The sequence below is a fragment of the Colletotrichum siamense genome, assembly GCF_013390195.1.
Source record: "Colletotrichum siamense strain Cg363 chromosome Unknown KSG_Cg363_contig03, whole genome shotgun sequence".
Taxonomy (NCBI): domain Eukaryota; kingdom Fungi; phylum Ascomycota; class Sordariomycetes; order Glomerellales; family Glomerellaceae; genus Colletotrichum; species Colletotrichum siamense.
In genome coordinates, this window is record NW_023501016.1 from 1,945,004 (window position 1) to 1,968,489 (window position 23,486).

The window sequence follows — 23,486 nt, forward strand, 5'->3', positions numbered from 1 at the left end:
ACAGAGAAGGATCAGCCCTGGACTGCGCAAGTCCATCATCGCCCAATGTGCAGTGGCTGCTACTGCAGTAAGAATGGGAATATCATCTCGTTCAGCTCGTTGCTTTGTGCGCATGACTTAGCAGCTCCCAGATGGGAATGTATTCGGCGGGTGCGTCCCGAATCTGAGCTATATCGACATGACTTGAGACTTCATCACATTCGCGCCTTGTCCCCTAAGTAGTTACCATTCTCCCTTGGAGCACTCTACTAGGTTTACTTACAGTTGCTGTAGATATGGCAACATTTGTTGGGTATGCTTAAGCCTTATCTTCGGTTTCACTCCCTTCCCTCTAAGCTCCCCTTGAAGGATGATCCCTGTAGAAACTTCGGGGTTGCCGGTGGGAGCTTCTCGTTGGTTGGTCGTTAGCCATGTTCAACAATAACAGCATGGTATATAGCGAATGATGATAGTGTTCATCTCATGTGGTGGTATTATCCGCATAGTGAATGTTGCGTGTGAGTCAGGGCGCAGGTCAGCGTCTCTGTCTTTATGTCCGCCTAGAATGAGGTGCGTTGCGCGTGAGTCAGGGCACCTGTCAGCCTCTATCTTATGTCCGACTAAGGTAGAATGAGGACTAACTCCTGACTGCTGGTTCTACTTTATCATGGCTCTTGAACTCTTAGCCGCCTCCTGCGGTGCATATTATTTAACGTAACAGCTTTTGCTGACGTCCGTCTGTCCGACGATCCTTTCTCAGTCACTTTCTAATCCAATTGACATATGACTTACTACAATCGATCAATCATAACGAATTCAAAAAAAAAAAAAAACCGGCAATTTGACTCTCGCAACCGTTATTTCCAGCGCCTTCTTACGATGCCGACATCACCACTTCCCCGACTCCTCCTAATGGGCCTCTTCGTCGTCCATGCGATGGCTGGTAACTGCTGCTGGAGAGACAGCTGGGGAAACAGCTTGCAAGACACCGGATACGGCAATAGGAACTACAACTATGATACGCTATGGCTCACATGGGACGAGCCTGCACAGATCGTTCGATGTGGTCTCTCTGGCAACTTTCAGCCCGGAACGAAGTGCTCCTCTGCAACCTTCAAGGACGAAAACGGCAACCTTCAAGCATTAACGAACATCACCTTTGGCAGCGACCCTCAGCCCTTCCAGTTCCGCATAGGTATTAATCCAGGGAGCTGCGACCCTTTGCCAAACGAGAAGGTCGTCACCGGCTGGGAAGGCTGGGGAGTGTTCATGTGGGAGGGCCATGAATTTGCCACAGAGCCGCTGGGACTCTGCAATACGGACCATTCGGCGTGAGCCCGGCATGGCTTCTTTTCTACATACGTTGGACTGCAGTACACGGCATGCGGGGTTATATCCGAACAACACGAATATCGATCGACGTTTGTTTCCTAGCTAATAGCGAATTTTGTACTCGGAAAATACCAAAATCTTTTGCTGATCTTGAGTACTGGAATACACTCGCATGGTTTGAACTCAAAGCGCCGCTCGAACTGATCAGTCGCGCTCTCGACGCACGCGTGTTGGCGATCGGCGAAGAGACCGCTACGCTTCCGTACCCGATTGTGGTACTGGGTCGTCGCAGTGTCAAAGATCTATCACCATGGCTCCGTCACTCTTTCAGGGGTTCCATATAAAGAAGCCCCGCAAGTACCACGCCAATCTTCAAGATCGTGGGATAGATGTTGATGCTCACGCGAGCTTATCCGAACCTAAGGTACGCAACCACAAACAGTAGACTCTCTCATTTCCGCACAGGTCCGCAGAACTCCGCTCATCGACCCAATAAATCTTCAGATCCATGATCGGTGGATCTTCAAGTAAAAGCCCAATATCCATGCATAACAAAGCGTTCAATTCCACGAATTCGGCGTGATGTGAGGTACTAGTAGGGCCATTCAGATCACATGCAGAAGCAAATTTATCAGTGAGCAGAATGATTGCGGAGCTGAGGGATTCAGTCTTTTAGTGTTTAGACCTCCGACGAGTAGAACTTCAGAGTTTATTACCCCGCCACGGGCTACCAGGAACACTATATTTCAAACGTATTTTAAAGTATTAGCAATTTAGTGAGTGATAAAGTGAGCAAATTCTGTTCAGGCAATATGATGCCCCGCCCCCAGTGGTCCGTTTCGCTATGAGAAATCATTTCTCATGGCGTTCTTGACCGTAGCTCCTGCAAGCACCATTAAAAAGGCCAAATACGTCTGTCTCATTATCTACCCCCTATCTTAGAGGTTTCGTGGCTGATAGACGTGCGTCCAGGACCTTGTTCTCAGGTATAGGTATACCAGACTGCTGGGTCCCTTCCTTGGCCGAAGAGACCAAGTCACTTTCTTGTTGCCCATCTGTCTCCTCGTCAGATGGACTGGTGTCTTGTCTCTTATCTCTCTTCAGATAATAGTGCATAATCCACGTGAATAGGATCAACGCGATAGCGCACCCAAGGCAGAAAGAGAATCCCTTTCTGTATCTTGGAGACTCGACCGTCGGAAATGTTAACAAGGGCGTCCATGCCGTTGAACTCTGAGACAACAGATTGATGAGCACCAAGGTGAAGCTTCGCTCCTCGGGACTGTCTCGCAGTAGATTGTTGACCCACCCGTGGAAGACGGACGACAGGGCGTTAGACCAATACATAGTTGCGAACCCAAACCACAAGCCTGCTTCAGGAACTGTCCATATAGTCAACAAGACTAGTCCCACAGCGTTCAAAAAGGAGCAGATAGTGATGGCCCATGCTGGTCCGAGGAAGAGGTCCGAGGCGAAACAGGCGATAAGCGTGTAGGCAATACCCAACGCTGGCGAAATAGTGCCGAGCTCGTTAACCTTTGCTGCACTGTATCGACCGAGACTTTTGATCCAGAGGAGATAAGATCCAGTGTTCTTGTGGATACCGGCGTTCCAGAAAAGAACGTCTGTCGTGATAACCAGCCAGAAACGGAACCCCAAAAGGGTGCGCTTGATATGACCAAATTTCATCTTGCCGTGTAGCACATGCCCGTGTTTCTCGAGGCGCTCTCGAGCAACTCGAAGATCATTGTCGTTGACGCACCATTTATTGGGCTGATCGACCGTTCCTGGGATGACGAAGTAGCCCAAGATGCCTACAGGAATTGTGATTAAGGCACAGATGATGTACATCCAGCGCCATCCTTCCATGCCTGTATACCGAAGTCAATAACCTGATTCAAGTGGTTCTAAGTTTCTTCAACGTTGTCTCACCGCGAACTCCCTCCAAAGAAGTCGATGCGCCCGCTTGGATCAAGCCTGCAGTCAGAGTGCCGGCAGCTAAGCCTGTGTAGAAAATGCCACCACGGCGAGCAATCTCGTGGCCTCTATACCAAGAGCCTGACTTCAAATTAGCAGCCATATGGCCGAGTAATGGTCAAGACATACCGAAAACGTAGTGCATAGCGGGGAAGAAGGCGGCTTCAAACCAGCCTACCATGAAACGATACGCCGCCAACTCTGCGTAGGAGTTGACGCGATACTGAAGAAGAGTGAACACTCCCCACAGGACGTCGCAGATCGGCACCAGATACTGTATAGGAACATATGTCATGATGAATCTGCAGACCCTATCAGCGCTGATAACAGAATATTCACCTCCTCAAAAGGGCTTACAAAAAGGGGATTTGTCCAAGCACTGAGCCAAGGGTAAAAAGGGTTTGAAGTTGTACGAGCTCGTTTCCGTAGAACCCAAGGTCTTCTTTCATACCAGCCACATAGGCATTGTTCAAGTTAGACTGGTCGATGTACTTGACCCAATACCCTAGGACAGAGTACGGGACCAGGAACATGTCGATTTTGGTGATGAGACGGCGCTCCTCCGGGGTGTCGTCGTCAGAAAACCATTTGATTTTCCACCATTTGTCCCGCGGGACGGACTCTTTCAAAGCCGATGCCATGATGGTCTGACAGCTTTGGGTGAAGTACTCGAAATCACTTGGTTGACCAAGCCAAAAGTAAGCGGACGCTCGTGCTTGTGATATATCTTTCATTTTGGACCCGTCTGGGCCAATCTTATCTTCTTCAAAATTTCACATGAGCCATTGCGCAATAGAATCCAAGAGAATTGCAATCTTTCTGATGCACCACAAGCTTCTGAAGTTTGAGGAACGAACTGGTGAAAAGTGGAGGCACAAGACGCGAAGGAAGAAATGGCCAGGGTGGAAGTGAAGAAACGGCGATAACAGCATGCGATATCGGTAACTAGATCCAACGTGATTACATCCAATGCTACGATGGGTCGTTTACATTGAGTAGCGAAGACGGTCACAGGGCGATCGCGGGATGATGTGCTGCAACCCCACTATGATGATAGACGCAACCTTGCTTCGACAGTCTTGGCTCGCTTTATTGCACTGGAACTTTGCACAAAAGGCTGGCTGGCTCATCAAGAACCTTCAATGGCGGGTTGATTTACTCTCTTTGTTTCACGTGAGATTTTCCCCAAAGACATGTTTCTCTATTATGTTTGCCCTAATTTAAGCTGGATCCAGCTAACATTTCGTTGAAAAGCAAACCACACAGTATGTACTTATCATCTGAAATCAGAATCACTCATATGACGATAGAATTCTTTATGCATGAGAAAATATAGGCCATCGCATTTTGTTGATTCAACACGCTCAGGGAAATATATCTAAGTACTGCCCAAACCGATTCTCGAGAATTCCCGACCGGATGAGTTGCCTTTCTGACACAAAGGGACGTTCAAACATAGGCTCAAACTCGTCCATCTGCATTCCAAAACCATTTTGCACAATGGGCTTCGCCGGACCCTCGCCCGGCCGGCCTCCTGTTATTATCGCTCGCCATCGAACATACGGGTTCCCGCCTTCGTTGTAAAGAAACTCCTGCAATTCATTCTCTAGCCAGATTGCGCGCCCGACCAGAACACGATCTATCCAATCTCGAATGAGCAACTGAGGTCTTATAGCACGCCCCTGCCAGCCCAGATCATCACGGATATGAAAGAGCAGCTCTCTATAGTCACCATTATTCCTCATGAACATCAGAAAGCTCAATTCTACCGAGCGCAGAGTCTGCGGTAGTACAGCGAGAAAGTCGAGTAGGTCCTGCTGCTTAACGAGGAAGCGCGATAGCCCAAAGTGCACTAGGTTCTTCCATACCTCTACAGGGAAGATAGATCGTAGGGGAATGAAGTGATCCCTCGTACCATTCAGGGGCTGTGGCTCCTGTCCGAGGCTTCCGTCCTCGTCGGTCTCTAGTATGAAGTGTTTTAAGTCGGCCTCTAACATCTGCTTTAGGCGTCCGTTACGGAAGGCGAGGTATCCGCCCCGTAGATCATGAGGTTAAGCCTGAGCGTGGTGAAGCCCGGCTTCTTGATCACGGCGGCGAGGTGGTTGTACTCGACGCATGGCTCTGGTGTGTGAAGGATGCCGCACGTGAGCCCCGAATGGATTTGATTACCGTCGAAAATCAGCTCGGTGATCTTTGAGGTCGCGCTCCGCTGCTGGGCGACGATGCGGATGACATGGCGGGATCCGCGCCATTTATCCTTCTCCTTCTCGCGCTCCCACATCTCGTAGCCGGCTCCTTCCTCGTCCTTAGAAGCTGGCCAGCTGCGAGGGAGCGGGTAATTGAAGCCGTACGGAAAAGCGCGGATAGCTGGGGTCGGGTATAGCGGCTTGGATAGAAAACCGTGCGCGGCGGGAGTTAGAGTGATCCTATTTAGATAGGGGAATCTATCCTTCTCTAGCGCCCATTCGAAAGCAGCTATATCAGCTGATGTAGAAAGTCCTTGTTCTTGCTGCTTAAGTAGCTCTTGGTAGTAGGCGTAGGCGACGTTAAGAGGTAGCAGGGCGTTAAGCTGCCGAAAGGTCTTAACGTGCTGCGGTAAGGTTTTAACGTCGTTATCTCGTCTTTCCTCTAAGTACTCGATGTTCTCCTTGCAGCGTATAAAGTACCATATCGGAACACTACGTGGGATCTTTTTTGGTCCATCATCATCATCTTCTTCTTCAAGGTCGTCTGGATATTCATCCGCGTACACGCATTCATCGTTGTACTCGCCCTCGAACGTTACGAAGTCGGGCGGTGGCTTCTCATAACGAGCATCGTCCCAGACGATCTCGCGGACGTTGCGGCGGAAGATATCGTGTTCTGCGATAGCGCGAAAGACTTGCACATCCAGGGGACTAGCGGATATGAAGACGCGCTTGAAACGGAGATGGGGACTGATGAGGTGGGCGAGCCTCTTGCAAGTTAACCGCAGAGCTTTGAGATGGCAGTTGTCGAGGGGGGCGAAGACGAGGGCGCATATTTCGAAGGGCGCGGTAGCGATGAAGTCGATGACAGAAGCTTGCCCCGTAGACGAATCGGAGCGGGATCGAGGTGTCGCCATAGCAGGCGTTTAGAAAGACGAAGAGAAGAGGTAAGCAGACGAGATGCCGTATTGAACGAGGGTGGAATGAGTGGCGTTGTCTGCCTGCTCGTTGGTCGGCTGGCCTCAAGAGATTTGGCAATTAGGGGCCTGAGGTTTAAAGTACGGAATCCGGTCACAGTTCGTTGCTCGCGTATCCGTAAGCAGTGTGTTTGTTGGAGCTTTTCTACATGGATTCCAAGCCAAGTCGCACTAGAGTACTCCGGCACTCCACCGCGACCGTATTGGGGTGTTTGCTTCGGCCCCTGGCAGGTGCAGTGGAGTCCGCTGCTTAACTGCTGATCGACCGTTCTTGGGATGACGAAGTAACCCAGGATGCTAAAACCAGTCCAGATAATCTTTAGGAAACCAGACAGTATGTGCTCATCGCTTAAAGTCGGACTCACCTTCACCAGCTTGTCGGCTTTTATGGACCTAATAATTGAAAGGATTCGTTTGTATGTAACCTGCAAGCCTGCTCATATGATAATCAACAGTCTAATCTAATGCGACGTCCGCCTTGGATGCCGAAAAGATGCACATATTGCAGCCGCAGCCGCGACGCTTCGTCAAAATTCTGTCGCACGACTGACCAGGTTGAATCGTACTTGCTCATCGGAAGAAGAACACTCGGAAAAGTTGCTCTTCTGCGATGATTTGGGTCGCAGCTGAAACTATCGTCTCATTATCGAGTAACAAGGAGTTGACCAGGGCAGGCTTTGAAACTGACGTCGCTTACCCCAACCTAGCCCGCAACTTGCAGGATACGGATGACTTAAGTCTCTCAAGGCTTGACTTCATCTGCATCACTGTCTTGTCCTTCGAATTAGAAATTGACGATGACTGTCTCTCACGAATCTGTCAGGTCGATCCAGTCTCGGCGTGTAGGTAGCAGCAAGTCTTGTCGCAGTTCGGAGAATTCGCGAAACGCATCGTCCTCGCATTTCGAGATTCGCGGCAGAAGCGCCCCTGTAGAGTCGATCCTGAACTGAGTCTCGTACCCGCTGATTGGGTGGACTCTCGGGTTTCGCATCATTCCCTTCGTCTTGACTCGGCTTGAATTGCCCTTTTCTCAATTGCTATTAAAGACGGATGATATAAACCGTCTCATGTTGCCGTTCGTCTGATGTCGGCTTTTCCTCGCTCCTATAATTCCAGCACGCCTTCTTCTAATACAACTTCGTTCTCTTCGTTAAAGTTGAGCTGTTTGATACAGTTATTCAGTCCATCGACATGCGCCTCACCGTCTTCGCCATTGCGCTTGCGAGCCTCGCCAGAGTGGCGACTGCTGGAGTTGCCGTGGCACCTCGATCGGACATCTCTCTTTTCACCCGAGTTCCCCAGGCGCCCGCGCCTGCCAAAGGCACTTCTACCAAGGTCGCGACGACACCCGAGACCTCAGACCCGCATGACAACTTCGACCCCAAAGTGATCATTGGAGGAACAGTTCAGTGCTTAGCTGCAACGTATGTTTACACCGTGCATATGGTAAAACTCTTCATCTCTAATGCATCTCATTACAGTGCTCCGTCGAAGAACGATCAGCTCATCGCAGAGCTCTCTATTTGCGGAGGTATCAAGGCACCCATCAACAACTGCCCAGGCACGGAACAGAAATCGACCGGAACGTCAGGCAAGGCTCTGTGGACTCTGGAGGCTGCTGCTGGGGAGAAGATCAACATCTTCAAGGGCAGATGGGAAGAGTGCTGCAATGCTGGTCGAGCCACATGTAAGGGAAAAGCATTCTCATTGCAGTGCGAGAACGGCACGGATGCTGGCAACCCGGTCACCATCACGCTTTCAAGTGTATAGTACAGGCTTCGAGAGAAGAAGAGATATGGGAACAGCCCTTGCAATCCGTATCATAGTTGAACCAAAATTAGAGGAAGCCTTGTTGTAGAAGAATCCTTGAAATCCAAACTAAGTCATATGTGAATCAAAGCTCCTGGGCAGGTTGACCTAGTGTGGTGGGCAGAAGCTCGAACATGGAGCTTTTGAGACGGTCCACAAAGATACTTCATTTGTCCTATCCTGGAATGTATTTCGTTAAATATTGGATCGAAATAAAGCTTGAACAGACTTCCGAGCTAATTAGGTACCGTAAAAGGTGACAACATCCACAGACGAAGGCCGAAAGCCGCTTGGCAGGTTCGTCTGATGATATCGCGTCACAGAATCGCAACATGCAGGGTCCGCACACTCAATTCGCCTGGACACCAACTGACTGCAGCCTCAAACACACAAAACGAGAACGAAGTGTTTGAAACAGGAGCTTTGAGTGTATCGCTTCACCTATCAGAGCCTGAGCGTGCGAGAAGACCTTGAGAAGGTCTTTCCAGTAATAACGTCCGTGGCCCTATCATGCCACTTGGCATAGGTACGAAACATACCATTGATCGGGAACGTGTCCATGACCGTGTAGGTAGCGCTCTATGAAACAAAGCTTTGTCGATTCAGGATGACACTTGTGAAGGGGTAGCTACGGCAGGTCACTGAGGCTACTGCTCTTAGCCACTGGTTAAGAGATCTGCGAGCTCCAGTGATGGCTCCGACGTCCAGTGCGTTGTGCGAGCATGTAGCATTATGACACAGTTGGAAGCAAAATAGCGGCTTATTATGATCGAAAAGAGCACGACGTTGAGTGGGAAAGATTATTACAATCCAAGACATAAGTACATTGCCCTATTTGCAAACTTGATAGGCTACATCGGGAATCTCATAACAGAGAGCAAGACACCTATCATCATCATGCCCCGCACTTAAGCAACTTTTTTAATTTATCGTGACACGTCAATCTAGAGACGGCTTGGGAGGTTCGAGCCCTTCTTGACGTCGAAGCGGTCCAAGTTCATGACCTTGTCCCAGACCTTGACGAAGTCCTGCACGAACTTCTGGCCACCGTCGGCCTGGCCGTAGATCTCGGCGACGGCGCGGAGCTCAGCCTGAGAGCCGAAGACCAAGTCAACACGGCTGGCAGTCCACTTCTTGGAGCCGCTCTTGCGGTCACTGCCCTCGAAGACGTCGGGGTCGCTGGTGGCCTTCCAGACGGTGCCCATGTCCAGGAGGTTGACGAAGAAGTCGTTCGTCAGAGCACCGGGACGGCTAGTGAAGACACCGTGCTTGGAGCCGTCATAGTTGGTGTTCAAAACACGGAGACCTCCGACCAGAGCGGTGAGCTCAGGAGCAGTCAGAGTGAGGAGGTTGGCGCGGTCAACCAAGAAGTTCTCGGTCTTGACGCGGCGTGTTGACTTGCCGTAGTTGCGGAAACCATCGGCAATAGGCTCGAGGTGGCCAACAGACTCAACGTCGGTCTGTTCCTGTGACGCGTCGGCACGGCCAGGGGTGAATGGAACGGTGATGTTGTGTCCCGCGTTCTGGGCGGCTTGTTCAACACCGGCAACACCACCAAGGACGATCAAATCGGCCAGAGACACCTTCTTGCCACCAGAGGCGGAGCTGTTGAACTTTTGCTGGACCTTCTCGAGGGCGGAGAGAACCTCCTTAAGCTGGCCAGGGTTGTTGACCTTCCAGTCCTTCTGGGGAGCCAAGCGAATGCGAGCTCCGTTGGCACCACCACGCTTATCACTCCCACGGAAGGTGGATGCGGAAGCGAAGGCGGTAGAGATGAGCTTAGAGCCGTCGATACCAGTGGCAAGGATCTCCTTCTTGAGGGCTCCGACATCCTGGTCGTTGATGACGGCGTGGTTGACCTCAGGGATGGGGTCTTGCCAGATGAACTCCTCGGTGGGAACCTCAGGGCCGACGTAGCGGGAACGGGGACCCATGTCACGGTGGGTGAGCTTGAACCAGGCCTTGGCGAAGGCATCGGCGAACTGGTCGGGGTTGTCGAGGAAGCGACGAGAAATCTTCTCATACTCGGGGTCGAAGCGCATGGACAAATCAGTAGTCAACATGGTGGGGAGGTGCTTCTTGTTGGGGTCGTAGGCATCGGGAATGATGGGCTCGGCGTTCTTTGCCACCCACTGGTTCGCGCCCGCGGGACTCTTGGTGAGCTCCCAGTCGAACTTGAACAGGTACTCGAGGTACTTGTTGCTCCACTTGGTGGGAGTGGCAGTCCAGGTGACCTCAAGACCAGAGGTGATGGTGTCAGGGCCCTTGCCGGAGCCGTGCTTGTTCACCCAGCCGAGGCCTTGCTGCTCAATGGGAGCGCCTTCGGGCTCAGCGGCGACGTTGCTGTCTGGGGCTGCGCCGTGGGTCTTGCCGAATGAGTGACCACCAGCAATGAGAGCAACGGTCTCCTCGTCGTTCATGGCCATACGACCGAACGTGACACGGATATCTCTTGCGGCAGCAACGGGATCGGGGTTGCCATCGGGACCCTCAGGGTTCACGTAGATAAGACCCATGTGGGCAGCACCCAAGGGCGCCTCAAGCTCGCGAGTGTGGATGTCCGACTTGGTGTCCTGAGATCCGTCGACGACACCAGGGCCGTCCTTGCCCTCATGGCCGTGGGCATAGCGGATATCGTTACCCAGCCATGTGTTCTCACCACCCCAGTAGACAGACTCATCGGCCTCCCAGGTGTCAGGGCGACCACCGGAGAATCCAGCAGTCTTGAAGCCCATCGACTCGAGGGCAACGTTACCGGCCAAGATCATGAGATCGGCCCATGAGATCTTGTTGCCATACTTTTGCTTAATAGGCCACAGTAGGCGGCGAGCCTTGTCGAGACTGACGTTGTCTGGCCAGCTGTTAAGAGGAGCAAATCGCTGCTGGCCCTGTACGACGAAGTTCGGTTAGCAACTTGATCTGACGCGGGGATTCGGAGCGGACTCCGGGTGTGACTTGCCTCGCCACCACCTCCACGACCGTCCTGGACACGGTATGTTCCTGCGCTGTGCCACGCCATACGAATGAACAGACCTCCGTAGTGACCGAAGTCAGCTGGCCACCAGTCCTGAGAGTCGGTCATCAGAGCTGTGAGGTCCTTCTTGACGCCCTCGTAATCGAGGGTCTTGAACGCAGCAACATAGTCGAACTCCTGGCCCAACGGGTTGGTGACGGGAGTGTGCTGGCGGAGAATGTTGAGCTTTAAGGCGTCGGGCCACCAGTCGCGGTTCTTGGTGCCACCTCCGCCGGTGTTCATCAGGCGGGTGGCTGGACACTTGCTCTCGGCCATGATTGCTGATTATTCTCTTGTAAGATCTTCTGTGGTATCAATGGTGTTTTCTGTTTTGCGTCTTCAATTGATGGAAGAAAGACAAAAGCAGGGAGGAAAAAAGAAAGTCGATCACCCTTCAGAAGCGCGGAAAAGGGACGAGAACCCCGCGTTTTATGGCTAAGGGTCATGGCGACGCCCCCCGACCCCTCATCCAGTTGCATGACCAATAGCCAGAATCTTGTTGGCGGTTGGGCGGGATGGACCAGAGCCGAGTACATAGTGAATACCACTGTGCGCTCACATCTATTTCCCAATTATCTTGCACTAACGCGTGACAGCAGCCATCCATTCCAGACTCGATTCTAGTGCGGGTGGGGGCGAGGGACGTGGGAGGGCAGCTTGGGAGGCAGCTCGGGCCTGGTATGACAAATGGTGGGAGCTAGGAAAGCCACGGGATGGCGATATTCTCAGGGTCCTTGTGTTCGAGATGATCTAGATCAATCGCGGCAAGCCCGTTGCGGTCAATCCGCAAGGCCTTCCATTTGTTCTCTCCTTCCATGGACGTTCACCTCGAGGCGAGAGGCAACAAAACGATTGTCCCTTTGTTATCCATCTGTTAAGAGCCAGCTAGGGCGTGCTCTGGTTGCTATGACGCGCACATTGGGATGATTTAGAGCTCGCTCTAGCAGATTTCGGAGGCATTGCCACACTGGGCCGTTAGCCTCACAGTCCCAATAAGATGCAACAGTACCGTGAACTTGCGTGACCAGCTTGGAACAGTAGCTTGGGCCGAGTCAAAATGCCGTGCGGGGAGGACCCATCGAGAGAGCCTGTGAGCCTGGGGAAAGGGAATGTGCAGCAGATCGACACACCATCTTTTGTCCAATCGAAACGAACATGATAAGCAGAAACCATGTGGAATAGTTAAACAGTGACATTGAGTTGCAGCAGGGTGGAGGTACCTCTGGGTCCCTCTGCCCCGTCTGTCCACATTCCGTTCGCTCCGAGCCGGCTGCCCCAGCCTGTCCACTTCTGCTATTACTCCATGTTGTGTTCTGTTGAAATACGCTGTGTGTGAATGGCTGTTGTCTTTAAACTAACCCCGCAGTATGCTCACTTTTCACTAACCTCAGGTGGTTTCTCTGCAGTGAAGAAAAATGAAGCATGCAGCAAACTGTTCATATTCGCCGAACCGAACCGCCCGCGCGACCCCTCTCTACTTGCTATATATACCGGGCTGCATGAGAAAGCGACCGGGGGTAAGCTTCTCGAGAACCTCGGCGACGTCACTCAACCCCACTTTGTTTCCTCGGTGCCGCGTCGACGCCAGACACTGGTTCTCTGATTACCAACGCTAGCTCCCAAACCAGGGTAGTCTGCGACAGAGATGGTACTCGATAGAAGGCCTCTGAAGCTAAGACCGCCGATGACCGGCGGACTTTTGATGGTGTACGGGGATTATCACAGGCGAATGGGATGTCGATATCCCAAGATATCAAATCTTCATCACACACATCGACAGCAACCTCTACGGCCCCCTTCGAGGAAAGCGAAAAGAAAACGGCCAGCTCGCATTGGACATTGGGCTTATGCGATGTCGAACCTTCTTCGATTTTGATGGCTGCTGACCACTGCTGCGCCCAAGCTTCTTCCTCTCCCCCGCAACGCTTGGCAACTCCGGGATTCGTGCGAAACATCCCCGACTCGCGTTTTTGTTTTTTGCCATCCGCTCAATTCGCCGATTGACCGGCATCGCACAGTCGCTGGACCCCACCGGTCAGTCGTTCGCAATCGTTGATATCATAGACTCTGAAAGGCGGAGCATTGAGAGCCCAGAACACCGTTGGATGGATCCGTAGACCGTAGTCACATGCTAGCAAAGCCCCTGTATCCTGGCAGCGATGGGCCGCAACCAATGGACTTTTTCTTCAACGTCAACCGTACGCTTGGAACTTGAAGTCTGGGCGACGACGCTTTGGAGGCTAATGGGGCTAACTGAATCCACACAGTCTTCATGGTTTCGGAGAATAATTGGCTGGAGTAAGCTTTGAGTTCCACGTGGGTTGAACACGGGAAGACGGTGTGCAAAGCCGACTGGGAATTCAGTCCCTACGTGTGCAACCCAATTGTGGCAACTCCAGGTGGATGAACCAATTACTCACAGGATAGTATGTTGAAATGTTCTTGTTACTATTGGAGTAAGTTTAATACCGTTTCGTTTCGACTGCCTTCTACCCTATCTAAGAGTACTGCTCCAGCCGCTGCTCAATATTTTGTCTCGTCTTAAGCTGTGGCGACCAATTAAATGTCGCGCATGATATCTTGCGCTTCGCAGCCTTCCCGACGGGATCATGTAGCTGAAGTCTTATCATAGTTCAGCAGGCGGCTGTTTTAAGTAGGCTGTTGTCGATGCATGTATCGTCAAGTCACCCGTAGTAGTTCGTGCTACTCCTCCTTCTAACATTGACACCTTCTGGGTGAAACATGACGTGCAAGGAAGAGCTGTTCACTGGTTGCGCTAAGTCCAGTTGTGTGGCTGGTAGGAATTCAGCCGTAGATCTAATGCTCCGAAGGAAATCTCCAGCCGCGGCCCGCGGGTGTGACTGCCCCATCAAACGAGATATTTCCCGATTCCTCCTAGACCAGGACAAAGATAGTGTTGCAGGAATCGTCAAAGTTACGGGTCGGTATCCTTTATTCGAGCCTATGAAGCAGGATTCGCATATCACGAACATTATCAAGCAAGTTACTTGCTTCGTATATGTTGTGCTTCGTATATGTTGTGGAGCAACTTCAATCTCACGTCAATCCTCTTACGGGGCCATAGATCTGCGAATGCTTCAACTACTCCATATTTTCGCTAGCCTAATAAATAATGCTGATTACGTCTGAATTGCGAGGAACACGTCCCAGGGGGTTACGATAGCACCGCTGCCACATCGTTTTATGATCTGCCTTCAGTGAACCCACGATGTAGCCTTCAGAAAAGTGACGTATATTTCCCGTAGCCACTGGAAGCCACAAGAACAACTTTTGGATGGACTCAAATGGAATGTCGAAGAGTCGAGAAGCAAAATGATGTCTCGGAATTTGCAAAGCGGATGACAAAACCAACCATCACATGGATTTTCCTATCAGTCCACCACTTTCCTAAGATACAGTTAGTGATACCTCAATTCAACAGGAACCATCATCGTGTTACCCCTTCCCGCCTGCGGCGTTTGTGCTTTCGCCATAATATTGTACCGGCCATACCTAACAGTGATGCCGAAGCTGTCAAGATTAGCACACTCTCCGAGAATCCCATGTTGGACGGGTCGCACCTATGCCTCCCAGCACTCCGATTACCACTACTCCTGCCCCCGTGGTGAAGGAAACACCATTGTTGGCCGGTAAAGCGGATGGCTGCGGTGTTGTGTCGGCAGCCTCACTGGGAAGTGGGATTGTAGAGGATGTATGTGATGTAGAGGAGAACGTAGGCACCACCGCAGGCGCAGTGACGGTGACTGTTTGAGGAGGCTGAGTGACGAAGACTGTGTTTGTTGGGCTAAGGCTAGCCTGACTGAGACTGCTGCTAAAGTTTGGTCCTAATAGAGTTAGGCTTTAAGCTATCTATAGATATCTATATAGGTATATACCTATATAGTCTATAAGTATAGAAGGGTACCTAAGTAGGTATTAGGTAGGTATAAGTAATAAGTAAAACTTTCTTATTTAGGTATTAAGTATATAAATAAAGTAGAAATTATAATTTAGGTTCTAAGTAATAGTTTATTTTATAAATATAATATACTAAGAGAGGTTTAGAAAAGAGTTAAAGTCTAAATTAAAATATTAAAACTATATAAGAAATAAATTATATTATTATAGTATATTACTAATTTCTAATAATAAGAAATTACTATAATTTATTTTTTCTATAGTTTTTTAGTTACTTAATTACTTTTTTATTCTCTAACTATTTCTCTAATTTAATAATAGTAGAAAGCTTTTAAGAGCTTATAAACCTTATTATAATATTTATAAGCTAAATAATAATATCTAAGAAGTTTAGTTTAGTTTATCTATAAAGTTTAAGATTTAGTTAGATAGTTTAATAAGTTTTATATTTAAAGATTTTAATTCTACTAAGTTTTAAGTATTATTATTATTACTTAAAATATTAATAATATCTTAAGTATACTTAATAATAAGTTTATAGATAATAAAGTAGGAATCCTTAATATTAAGAACTTTATATTAGAATATTTAATAGATTAATATATTTTAGTTTTTATTTAGTTTATAGAATATAAAGTTTTTTAAAATAAAAAGCTTTAGATAAGAGAATAAAAGCTAATCCTAATATTTATTATAAATTATAAAAAAGAGTTAATAGAAAATTATTTTAGGTTTTATATTAAAGTATATATAGTAATAGATATATTAGCTAAAGTTAAATACTTATTTAAGGGGGATAGAACTTAAGATAATATAAAGATAGTTATAAGCTATATTATAGAGATTATAGTATTTTATTTTTTAGTCTAATGTTTTCTAGAAGTTTTAGATTAATTACTTAGTAGAATAGCTTTATATAGATTTAGTTATATTTTTAGAAAGAAGGATAGTATAATATTTATATTTTTTTAAGAAATTATAAATAATATTATTTACCTTTTAGGATAAAATATCTATTTACTTCTAAAGAACTATATTAATATAGTAATTATAAAGGGATTATTATATTAATTATTATAATAGATTATTATAAATATAATTATTATAATAATATTAGAAGTATAATAATATATCTATTTCTTAGGGCTTTAAAGTATTAAAGCTATTAAACTATAGATAGATCTATAAGCTTTATCTAAATTAGTTTTAAAATTCTATAAAACCTCTTTATAGTATTTCTTAGTATAAATTTAAGTGAACTTTATTTTAGCTATATCTTTTAATAGGTTAGAATAAGTTTTATAAATACTATAAAATCTTAGATTATTATTTACTAAATCTAGTATTAATATAAGAGAGAGGAATAAGGAGGATATATAAAGAAATTACTATTACTCTTATAGTAACTAATATTTCTTTAGTTTTATTATTACTATCTATACTACTTCTAAAAGAGCTAATACTTAAAATGAATTTTTATTATTATTAAGCTTTTTAATAGCTTCTAAGTATTTTATTAAATAATTATTATAGATCTTTATAAGAGTGATTATATAAGTAATATTAATAGATTAGTCTTAACTTAAAATATATATAATAATAAGGAAATATATAGAGATATTAAGAATAACTTAAATTTAGCGCTATTTAGGATTATTTAGCCTAAATAGGTAATTATTAATATGATTTATAAACTAAGCTTAGATTAAAGCTTAAAGTTTAAAGGTATAGACTAATATTAATATAGTTAAGTTCTAATATATTTTTATATTAATAATTAGATATTTAGGGCGCTTTTTAAGGTCCTTATTTTTATTATTCTTCTAAAGGTCTAAGAATTATATAGATTATATTAGATTAGCTTTAATCTTAAGTATAAAGTAGTAAATCTAAAAGAAGATAAATAATAATAAGAGTAGAAAGTAAGAAATAAAGTAGCTTATTTTAGTAATTACTATTATAAGTATTAAAATACTTTTTATTTTAATTTAGCTTTCTAAATCTAATATCTTATCTAGATATTAATTAGTAGAAGTTTTATTATCTAATTAATCTTTAAGATTATTATTCTATAAAATAGAAGTAGCTTACTATCTTATTAAGGTTTATTATAGTAGTATAGTATCCTTAGTAATTTATTTATTATTAGTATATAATATATATTATATAAGATTACCTATTATAAATATATAGGTAACTTTAAGGTAGTTATATAGTTCCTAAACTATAAAGTTAATAATATAAATAAGGTATTAAATATAAGTAACTATTAGTAGTACTTTATTAAATATAAACTTATAGAACTTAGATAAGATCTTAGGTTTAAAATTAGAAGTATTATCTATAGAAATATAGTTAAATTTAAGTATATTCTTTATTAAGAGCTTCTAGAGAGTATTAATAATTATATTAGCTATATTCTCTATAATATAGTTTTTTATAATACTAAGTATACTAAGAAGAATATAATAGCATTTCTAGTCCTTATTTATAAAATAAGCTATAATATTAAGTAATATATACTTCTAACTTAATATTATCTATATATTAATTATTAGAAATACTTTTAAACTAAGAATAATCTTATTAAGAACTTTTATCTAAATAGCTAAAGCCTTAGCTTTAAGATTCTTAGCTATTATTATAGAGGATAATAATATCTATTCTTAGTTTATAAAGCTAATAAAGAACTTAAAGGTTAACTTTAAAATAGAGTTAAAAGATATATTACTATTAATAAGATAATAGAGAAGTACTTTATTTAATTAGGTAGATTTATCTCCTTTTCTAATAAGCTAGATAGTAAGGTATAATTATTATAATAATTATTATAATAATTATTATAATAATTATTATAATAGTTAATATAAATAACTTAAATAATTTTTATAGTTTATAAATAAATTATCTCTCTATTATATTATAATCTAAAAGATACTAAAACACTATACTACACCTTAATATATACTAGCTTACTATAATAGTTATTTATTAAGTTAGTCTTAAAGCTAGCTATACTAAGATAAATAAAGAGAGTATTATATATATTATAAATAAAATAGGGAATACTATATTAAATTTTTACCCCCTTATAAAAATTAACCTAAATATTTACTTATTTATAACTTTTACTAAAGATCTTATCTACTTTCTTTAAGTATATATTAAAGCTAAATAAAGACTAAAAGCTCTTAATATTATCTTCTACTTTCTATTTATAATACTAAGTTTAATACTACTATTTAATAAAAGTAATATCTATAGTAAATAGAATAACTAAGCTATTATAAATAAGCTTATATTTAAGAGGGAGGTTTATAGAGAAAAAAGAGGATATATCCTTAAGAGGGTTATCTATAATATATAAGTTTATAGTATATTTTATTTATATAGATAAAATAGTAAAAAGAAGGAGAAGCTAAATTATAAAGAATTATTATAATAAATTATTATAAATATAAGGTATTATAATATTTAGTAATAAGTCTAAGTAATTATTAGTTTACTTATATATATAACTAAGCTATAAGTATTTATTATAGTAATAGTAGAATATATATTTTCTTAATTCTCTAATAAGTCTTAAAAATAATAATACTACCTTAACTACTAAAGAGTATCCTATTAATACTAGCTCTATTAAGTTAGTATTTAAGAAATAGTAAGATTTCTAAAACCCCTATATATCTATAAATAAAGTTATAGTAGTAATCCCTTAGCCTAAATATAATAGAAGAGGTTATTAATAAACCTAAATTACTACTTCTCTTAGTAATAAAAACTACTATAAAAAATAGGAATAATATATTATTATAGCTAATAAAGAGAGATATAAAGAAAAAGCTTATAAGTAATACTTTAATTCTACTAAGAAAATAGAAAGTATAAAAAGTATTATAAAAGGATATTATTATTAATAAAAAGTAGTTATACTAATATTATCTAAGTAGTAAGTTTTAAGAAATCTATAAAGAGAGGGTATATTAATAAAAGTAGTATAAGTATTTTAAGAAATTAAAAAGTAGTAGAAGATAATAAATAATATTATATAGAAGTAACTATTTATAAAGCTTATAAGAGAGATATTATAGTCTATATATTTAGATTTATAATTTTAGTTAGAAGTAATAAAGGTATTATAAATAGTTACTAAATTATATCTTATTACTATATTTAAAAATATATATTAGTTTCTAGATATAAAAGTTTCTACTAATATAGATAGATATAAATCTCTATACTATTTATATAAAACGTATTACGCTTTAAAAAAAAGATATAGATTTAGTTAAGTAGCTTACTAAATATATAAGTTCCTAAAAAACTTAGATATAAACTTAAAAGTTAAAGGTTTATACTTATTATCTTAATATATATAATTATAGTATATAATTATAGTAGATAATTTTTATAAATTTCTATATTAGGGATTATAATAGATTATTATAATAGATTATTATAATAGATTATTATAATAGATTATTATAATAGATTATTATACTAGCTATTTATAATAAACTCTAATAGTATATTATTATAAATAAAAGAATCTTAAGTATACTTAAACTTTATTATTTAATTCTAAGAAGCTTAATTCCTTAATACTATAAGCTAAATCTATTTTATTATATAATAAAGTTTATTTAGATATCTCTATATCTTCTTATTATAAATCCCTCTCTTCTTTATCTCTATTATTAACCTTACTTATAAACTTAATATCTTTTTTACTTAGAGGGAGGAAATTAAAAGTTATAAACTTATTAAATATATTAATATTAAACTTTACTTATATATTTAGATATATATCTTAAATAGCTGGCCTCTAGCCAGCTACTATGACTTTTACCTAGAACCTGTACTGCAACGACCTCCAACTTCACCCTTCAGCTAACAGCCTACTAGTCACGTGATCACAGTCCCGCAGATCGCCATCTCCAGCTTCAGCCCCATTTCCCCCACACGCGCTTAGGTGCGCCATCACAATCTCATCACCTTCAACATCACTTCAACAACAACTTCACAACTTTGACTAGGTTCAATTACTACAGCAGACTTTCTCCAGCCTTCCAACCTATCTACCGACCCTCACGCACACCCTCTGTCGTCAAGCTCAGCCGTCTTTTCCGCCGCCTACGCTGCATCTGTCTAAGCCTTCTGTCAACTAGGCTAACGTCTTTGCAGTCTACATTCGTCAGCAACACCCGCGATCAGCAGTTGGCCTGGTCAACTTACTGGCTACGCCGCCCTACCAAGGACGTCGTCAAAGTAGGCGCAAATGCCAGGATCAGCAGCAAACGCGTCCACATCGTCAAGCGAGAGGCTTTGCCAAAGCAGGCAGGCAGCCTCCACGCTATCGCCGCTAAGGTTAACCTCTAAGACCTCAAGGCAGGACCTAGCTATAGCCATCTAGTCCCTAAGGCTCTGCATATTAAAGGGCGTCATCTTGCTAATCGCCGCAAGCCTAGCCCTATAGTTAGTATCGATCTTAATGTCTTAGGGCATGCCTCAGGCAAAGCCTTGCGGCATGAGATCCCATAGATCGGGCAGGATGGAACACATCGTGAAGGTATAGGAATCTAGGTGGTTTGCTTTAGTGGTATTAACTTAAGATTAAGGGTGAGGAATAGGCTCAAGGCTTAGCGCAAGCAGCGTCTTAAGTACGTGGCCAAGACAAGCTTTTCCGTGGCTGAAGACCTTATGAAGCTATCTCTAGTACATGTCTCACTCGCAGCGAGAGTCACGCAGGCGAGGCTGTTAACCTTGCTGGCAACAAAGCCATCGTCAACAAGGCTGACAGCCACAATAGTATATACGTCTGGCCCAGATGCTTTCGCTTAGCGAGTTAGGGTCAGCGCAGGCAGTTATTCCAAACCCTTAGGTACGTATACTGCAAAGCTACTAGACTAGGCACTAACCGAGGTGCTTTTACTGCTTTTTCCCCTACTATGAAAACCCCTACTAGGTAGGCTCAAAACTTCCTCAACATATCTTAAATAGCTAATATCTCTATCTAAATTAAGATTAAGGCTAGCTTCTTTCTATAATATTACTAAATTATATTAAGTATCTCTATATTTTTAGCTAAGATCTAGCTAATACTAAACTAAATTCTAATAAAACTAAAGAGGTTTATTTAATTTATTTTTTTATTATATTAAGTTATACTAATAATATCTTAAATCTACTTCTATATTAAGATACTATATAAGTATTAATAAGTATAAGTGTTATTAGTTATAATAATTCCTAAAAATAACTTAATAATATTATAGATAATATTATAAATACTTTTATATATTAGCTAGAAATTAATATAAAGTAAAAAATATCTTATTAAATAGTATAATAAACTGAGGATAAACTCTTAAAGTTCTAAAGCTTAGCTCTTCTAATATCCTTATTTTAGAACTCCTAAAAGATATAAATAAAGAAGATTTCTTTAGTAATAAGGAAATCTTAAGCTTATAGAAACTTTACTCTAAGCTTTATAATACCTATTTTAGTGAAAACTTTAAAAGTATTCTTTAAGAACTTATAAAATACTAATAGCTTCTAATATAATACTTTAAAGATATTAATTTAATTTAAGTAGAAAACTAAAAAACTTCTAATTATAATATCTTATAAATAGTAAGTATATATATTTTAGATAAAGGGATAAAGAAATATATATAGAGTATTTATATATTAAAGTTTAATATCTCTATTAATTTAGCTATTATTTTTATAGTATATTTATTAAATAATATTATATCTATTATTATATCTTCTATAGAGTAACTATTTAGATTTATATTAATATTATATATATAAATATTTAATTAGTAATATTAGATATCTAAAGGAGTTAAGATTTAAGGTTAAAAGTATTAAAAAGTAAGACCTAAAGCTAATAGGTTTATATTAATAGGTATTATAGAAAATAAAAAGAGTTTAAATAAAAGAGAAGATAATATTAAATTAAAGCTATTAAAGGCTAATTATATTATAAATATATTTAGTATAGTAATTAAGCTAAGGGTTCTTTAAGACTAACTTATAAATCTAAGAGAGGGAGATAATAAAGCTAATAAGTATAATTTATATATCTCTATATTAAACTAAAATAGATATTTTCTCTTATTTATTTTAATTTTAGATTAAAATAAATTAAAATAATATAAAAAAAATAACTTATTATTTCTTATAAACTATAGCTTTAAATAGTTTAAAAATAGCTTTCTACTATTTTTTAGTTATAAACTTCTATTTATTAATCTTCTTTAGTATCTTTATATGCTTTTAAGTTAATATAGTTTATAGCGCTTTATTTTAGTAAATAAGTTTTTTTTAGGTATCTAATATATTAATAAGATACTTTTACACCTTAATAGTATAAAGATTAATAGAATAATCTATAGCTATTTTTCTTTTCTTACTAGCTTTAAACTTAACTAAATAACCTATAAAAAAGATTATTATAATAACTTTATAGATTATTATAATAATATTATAGGTATTAACTTAATATTTACTTACTAAAAGATATCTTTAATTAGGTTCTTAAAAAGAAAAGGTTTATTATTAATATTTAGTTATATATAGATAAGTTATACTAATATTAATAATATTATTATTAATAAGAAGTTTAGATTAAATATAGAGGAAAGATTATATTTAAATAATATAAAGAGGTTTACTAACTAGGAAAGTATAATATAAAGAGATAAGAATACTAAATAAAGGGAAAAAGTAAAAATAAATATAGAGTAAGTATAACCTAAAGAATAAAGAGGTTATTATAAAGAGAGAATAAACCTAAATAATAAATACTAAATATATTTTACTTTAGCTTTTAATTTAAAATACTTTTAATATATAACTTTTATTTACTATTTTTAATTTTAGATATCTAATATTCTATATTCTTATAAAGTATATAAATATAAATAAATATTTTATAATATTATCTAATTACTTAAACTAAACTTATTATACTATTAAGTTTTTAGAATAATAGTAATAAGATTACTTATAAGACTATTTATAAAACTACTTATAAGACTATTAAGAAGAGATTAACTTATAGAACTAAAAATTAAAAATAAGCTTAATAATATAAACTAAATAATAAGTAAGATAATTATAATTTATTTTAGCTATTATAATACTAATATCTTTTAGCTTAAGCTTTAAAAGAAATTAGAACTTATTAAAAATCCTATAAATTATTAATTTTAAAGGCTTTATTTTAGAGACTTATCTATAAGATTATATAAAATATAAAATACTAATTTAGTATTAAACCTATTT

The 23,486-nt window shown here is 40.8% G+C and overlaps 5 protein-coding genes across 5 annotated transcripts; 2 read left to right on the plus strand and 3 right to left on the minus strand.

Moving 5' to 3' along the window:
* Window positions 1–858: 858 nt before the first annotated feature.
* Window positions 859–1,314, plus strand: CGCS363_v004527 (uncharacterized protein; the record flags this gene model as incomplete). The annotated part of the gene is made up of 1 exon (XM_036636376.1): window positions 859–1,314. The coding sequence occupies one exon, from the start codon at window positions 859–861 to the stop codon at window positions 1,312–1,314; it is 456 nt and encodes a 151-aa protein (XP_036498260.1).
* Window positions 1,315–2,244: 930 nt separating this feature from the next.
* Window positions 2,245–3,929, minus strand: SEO1-3 (putative transporter SEO1; the record flags this gene model as incomplete). The annotated part of the gene is made up of 4 exons (XM_036636377.1): window positions 2,245–3,182; window positions 3,244–3,369; window positions 3,418–3,590; window positions 3,646–3,929. 4 exons carry the CDS (start codon window positions 3,927–3,929, stop codon window positions 2,245–2,247), a joined length of 1,521 nt encoding a protein of 506 aa, XP_036498270.1.
* A 1,361-nt stretch (window positions 3,930–5,290) lies between these two features.
* Window positions 5,291–6,391, minus strand: CGCS363_v004529 (uncharacterized protein; the record flags this gene model as incomplete). Its single annotated transcript, XM_036636378.1, has 1 exon — window positions 5,291–6,391. One exon carries the CDS (start codon window positions 6,389–6,391, stop codon window positions 5,291–5,293), a length of 1,101 nt encoding a protein of 366 aa, XP_036498269.1.
* Window positions 6,392–7,642: 1,251 nt separating this feature from the next.
* On the plus strand, window positions 7,643–8,221 carry CGCS363_v004530 (uncharacterized protein; the record flags this gene model as incomplete). The annotated part of the gene is made up of 2 exons (XM_036636379.1): window positions 7,643–7,875; window positions 7,933–8,221. The coding sequence occupies 2 exons, from the start codon at window positions 7,643–7,645 to the stop codon at window positions 8,219–8,221; spliced, it is 522 nt and encodes a 173-aa protein (XP_036498520.1).
* Window positions 8,222–9,204: 983 nt separating this feature from the next.
* Window positions 9,205–11,549, minus strand: katG (Catalase-peroxidase; the record flags this gene model as incomplete). Its single annotated transcript, XM_036636380.1, has 2 exons — window positions 9,205–11,148; window positions 11,250–11,549. The coding sequence occupies 2 exons, from the start codon at window positions 11,547–11,549 to the stop codon at window positions 9,205–9,207; spliced, it is 2,244 nt and encodes a 747-aa protein (XP_036498521.1).
* Between the last annotated feature and the right edge of the window lie 11,937 nt (window positions 11,550–23,486).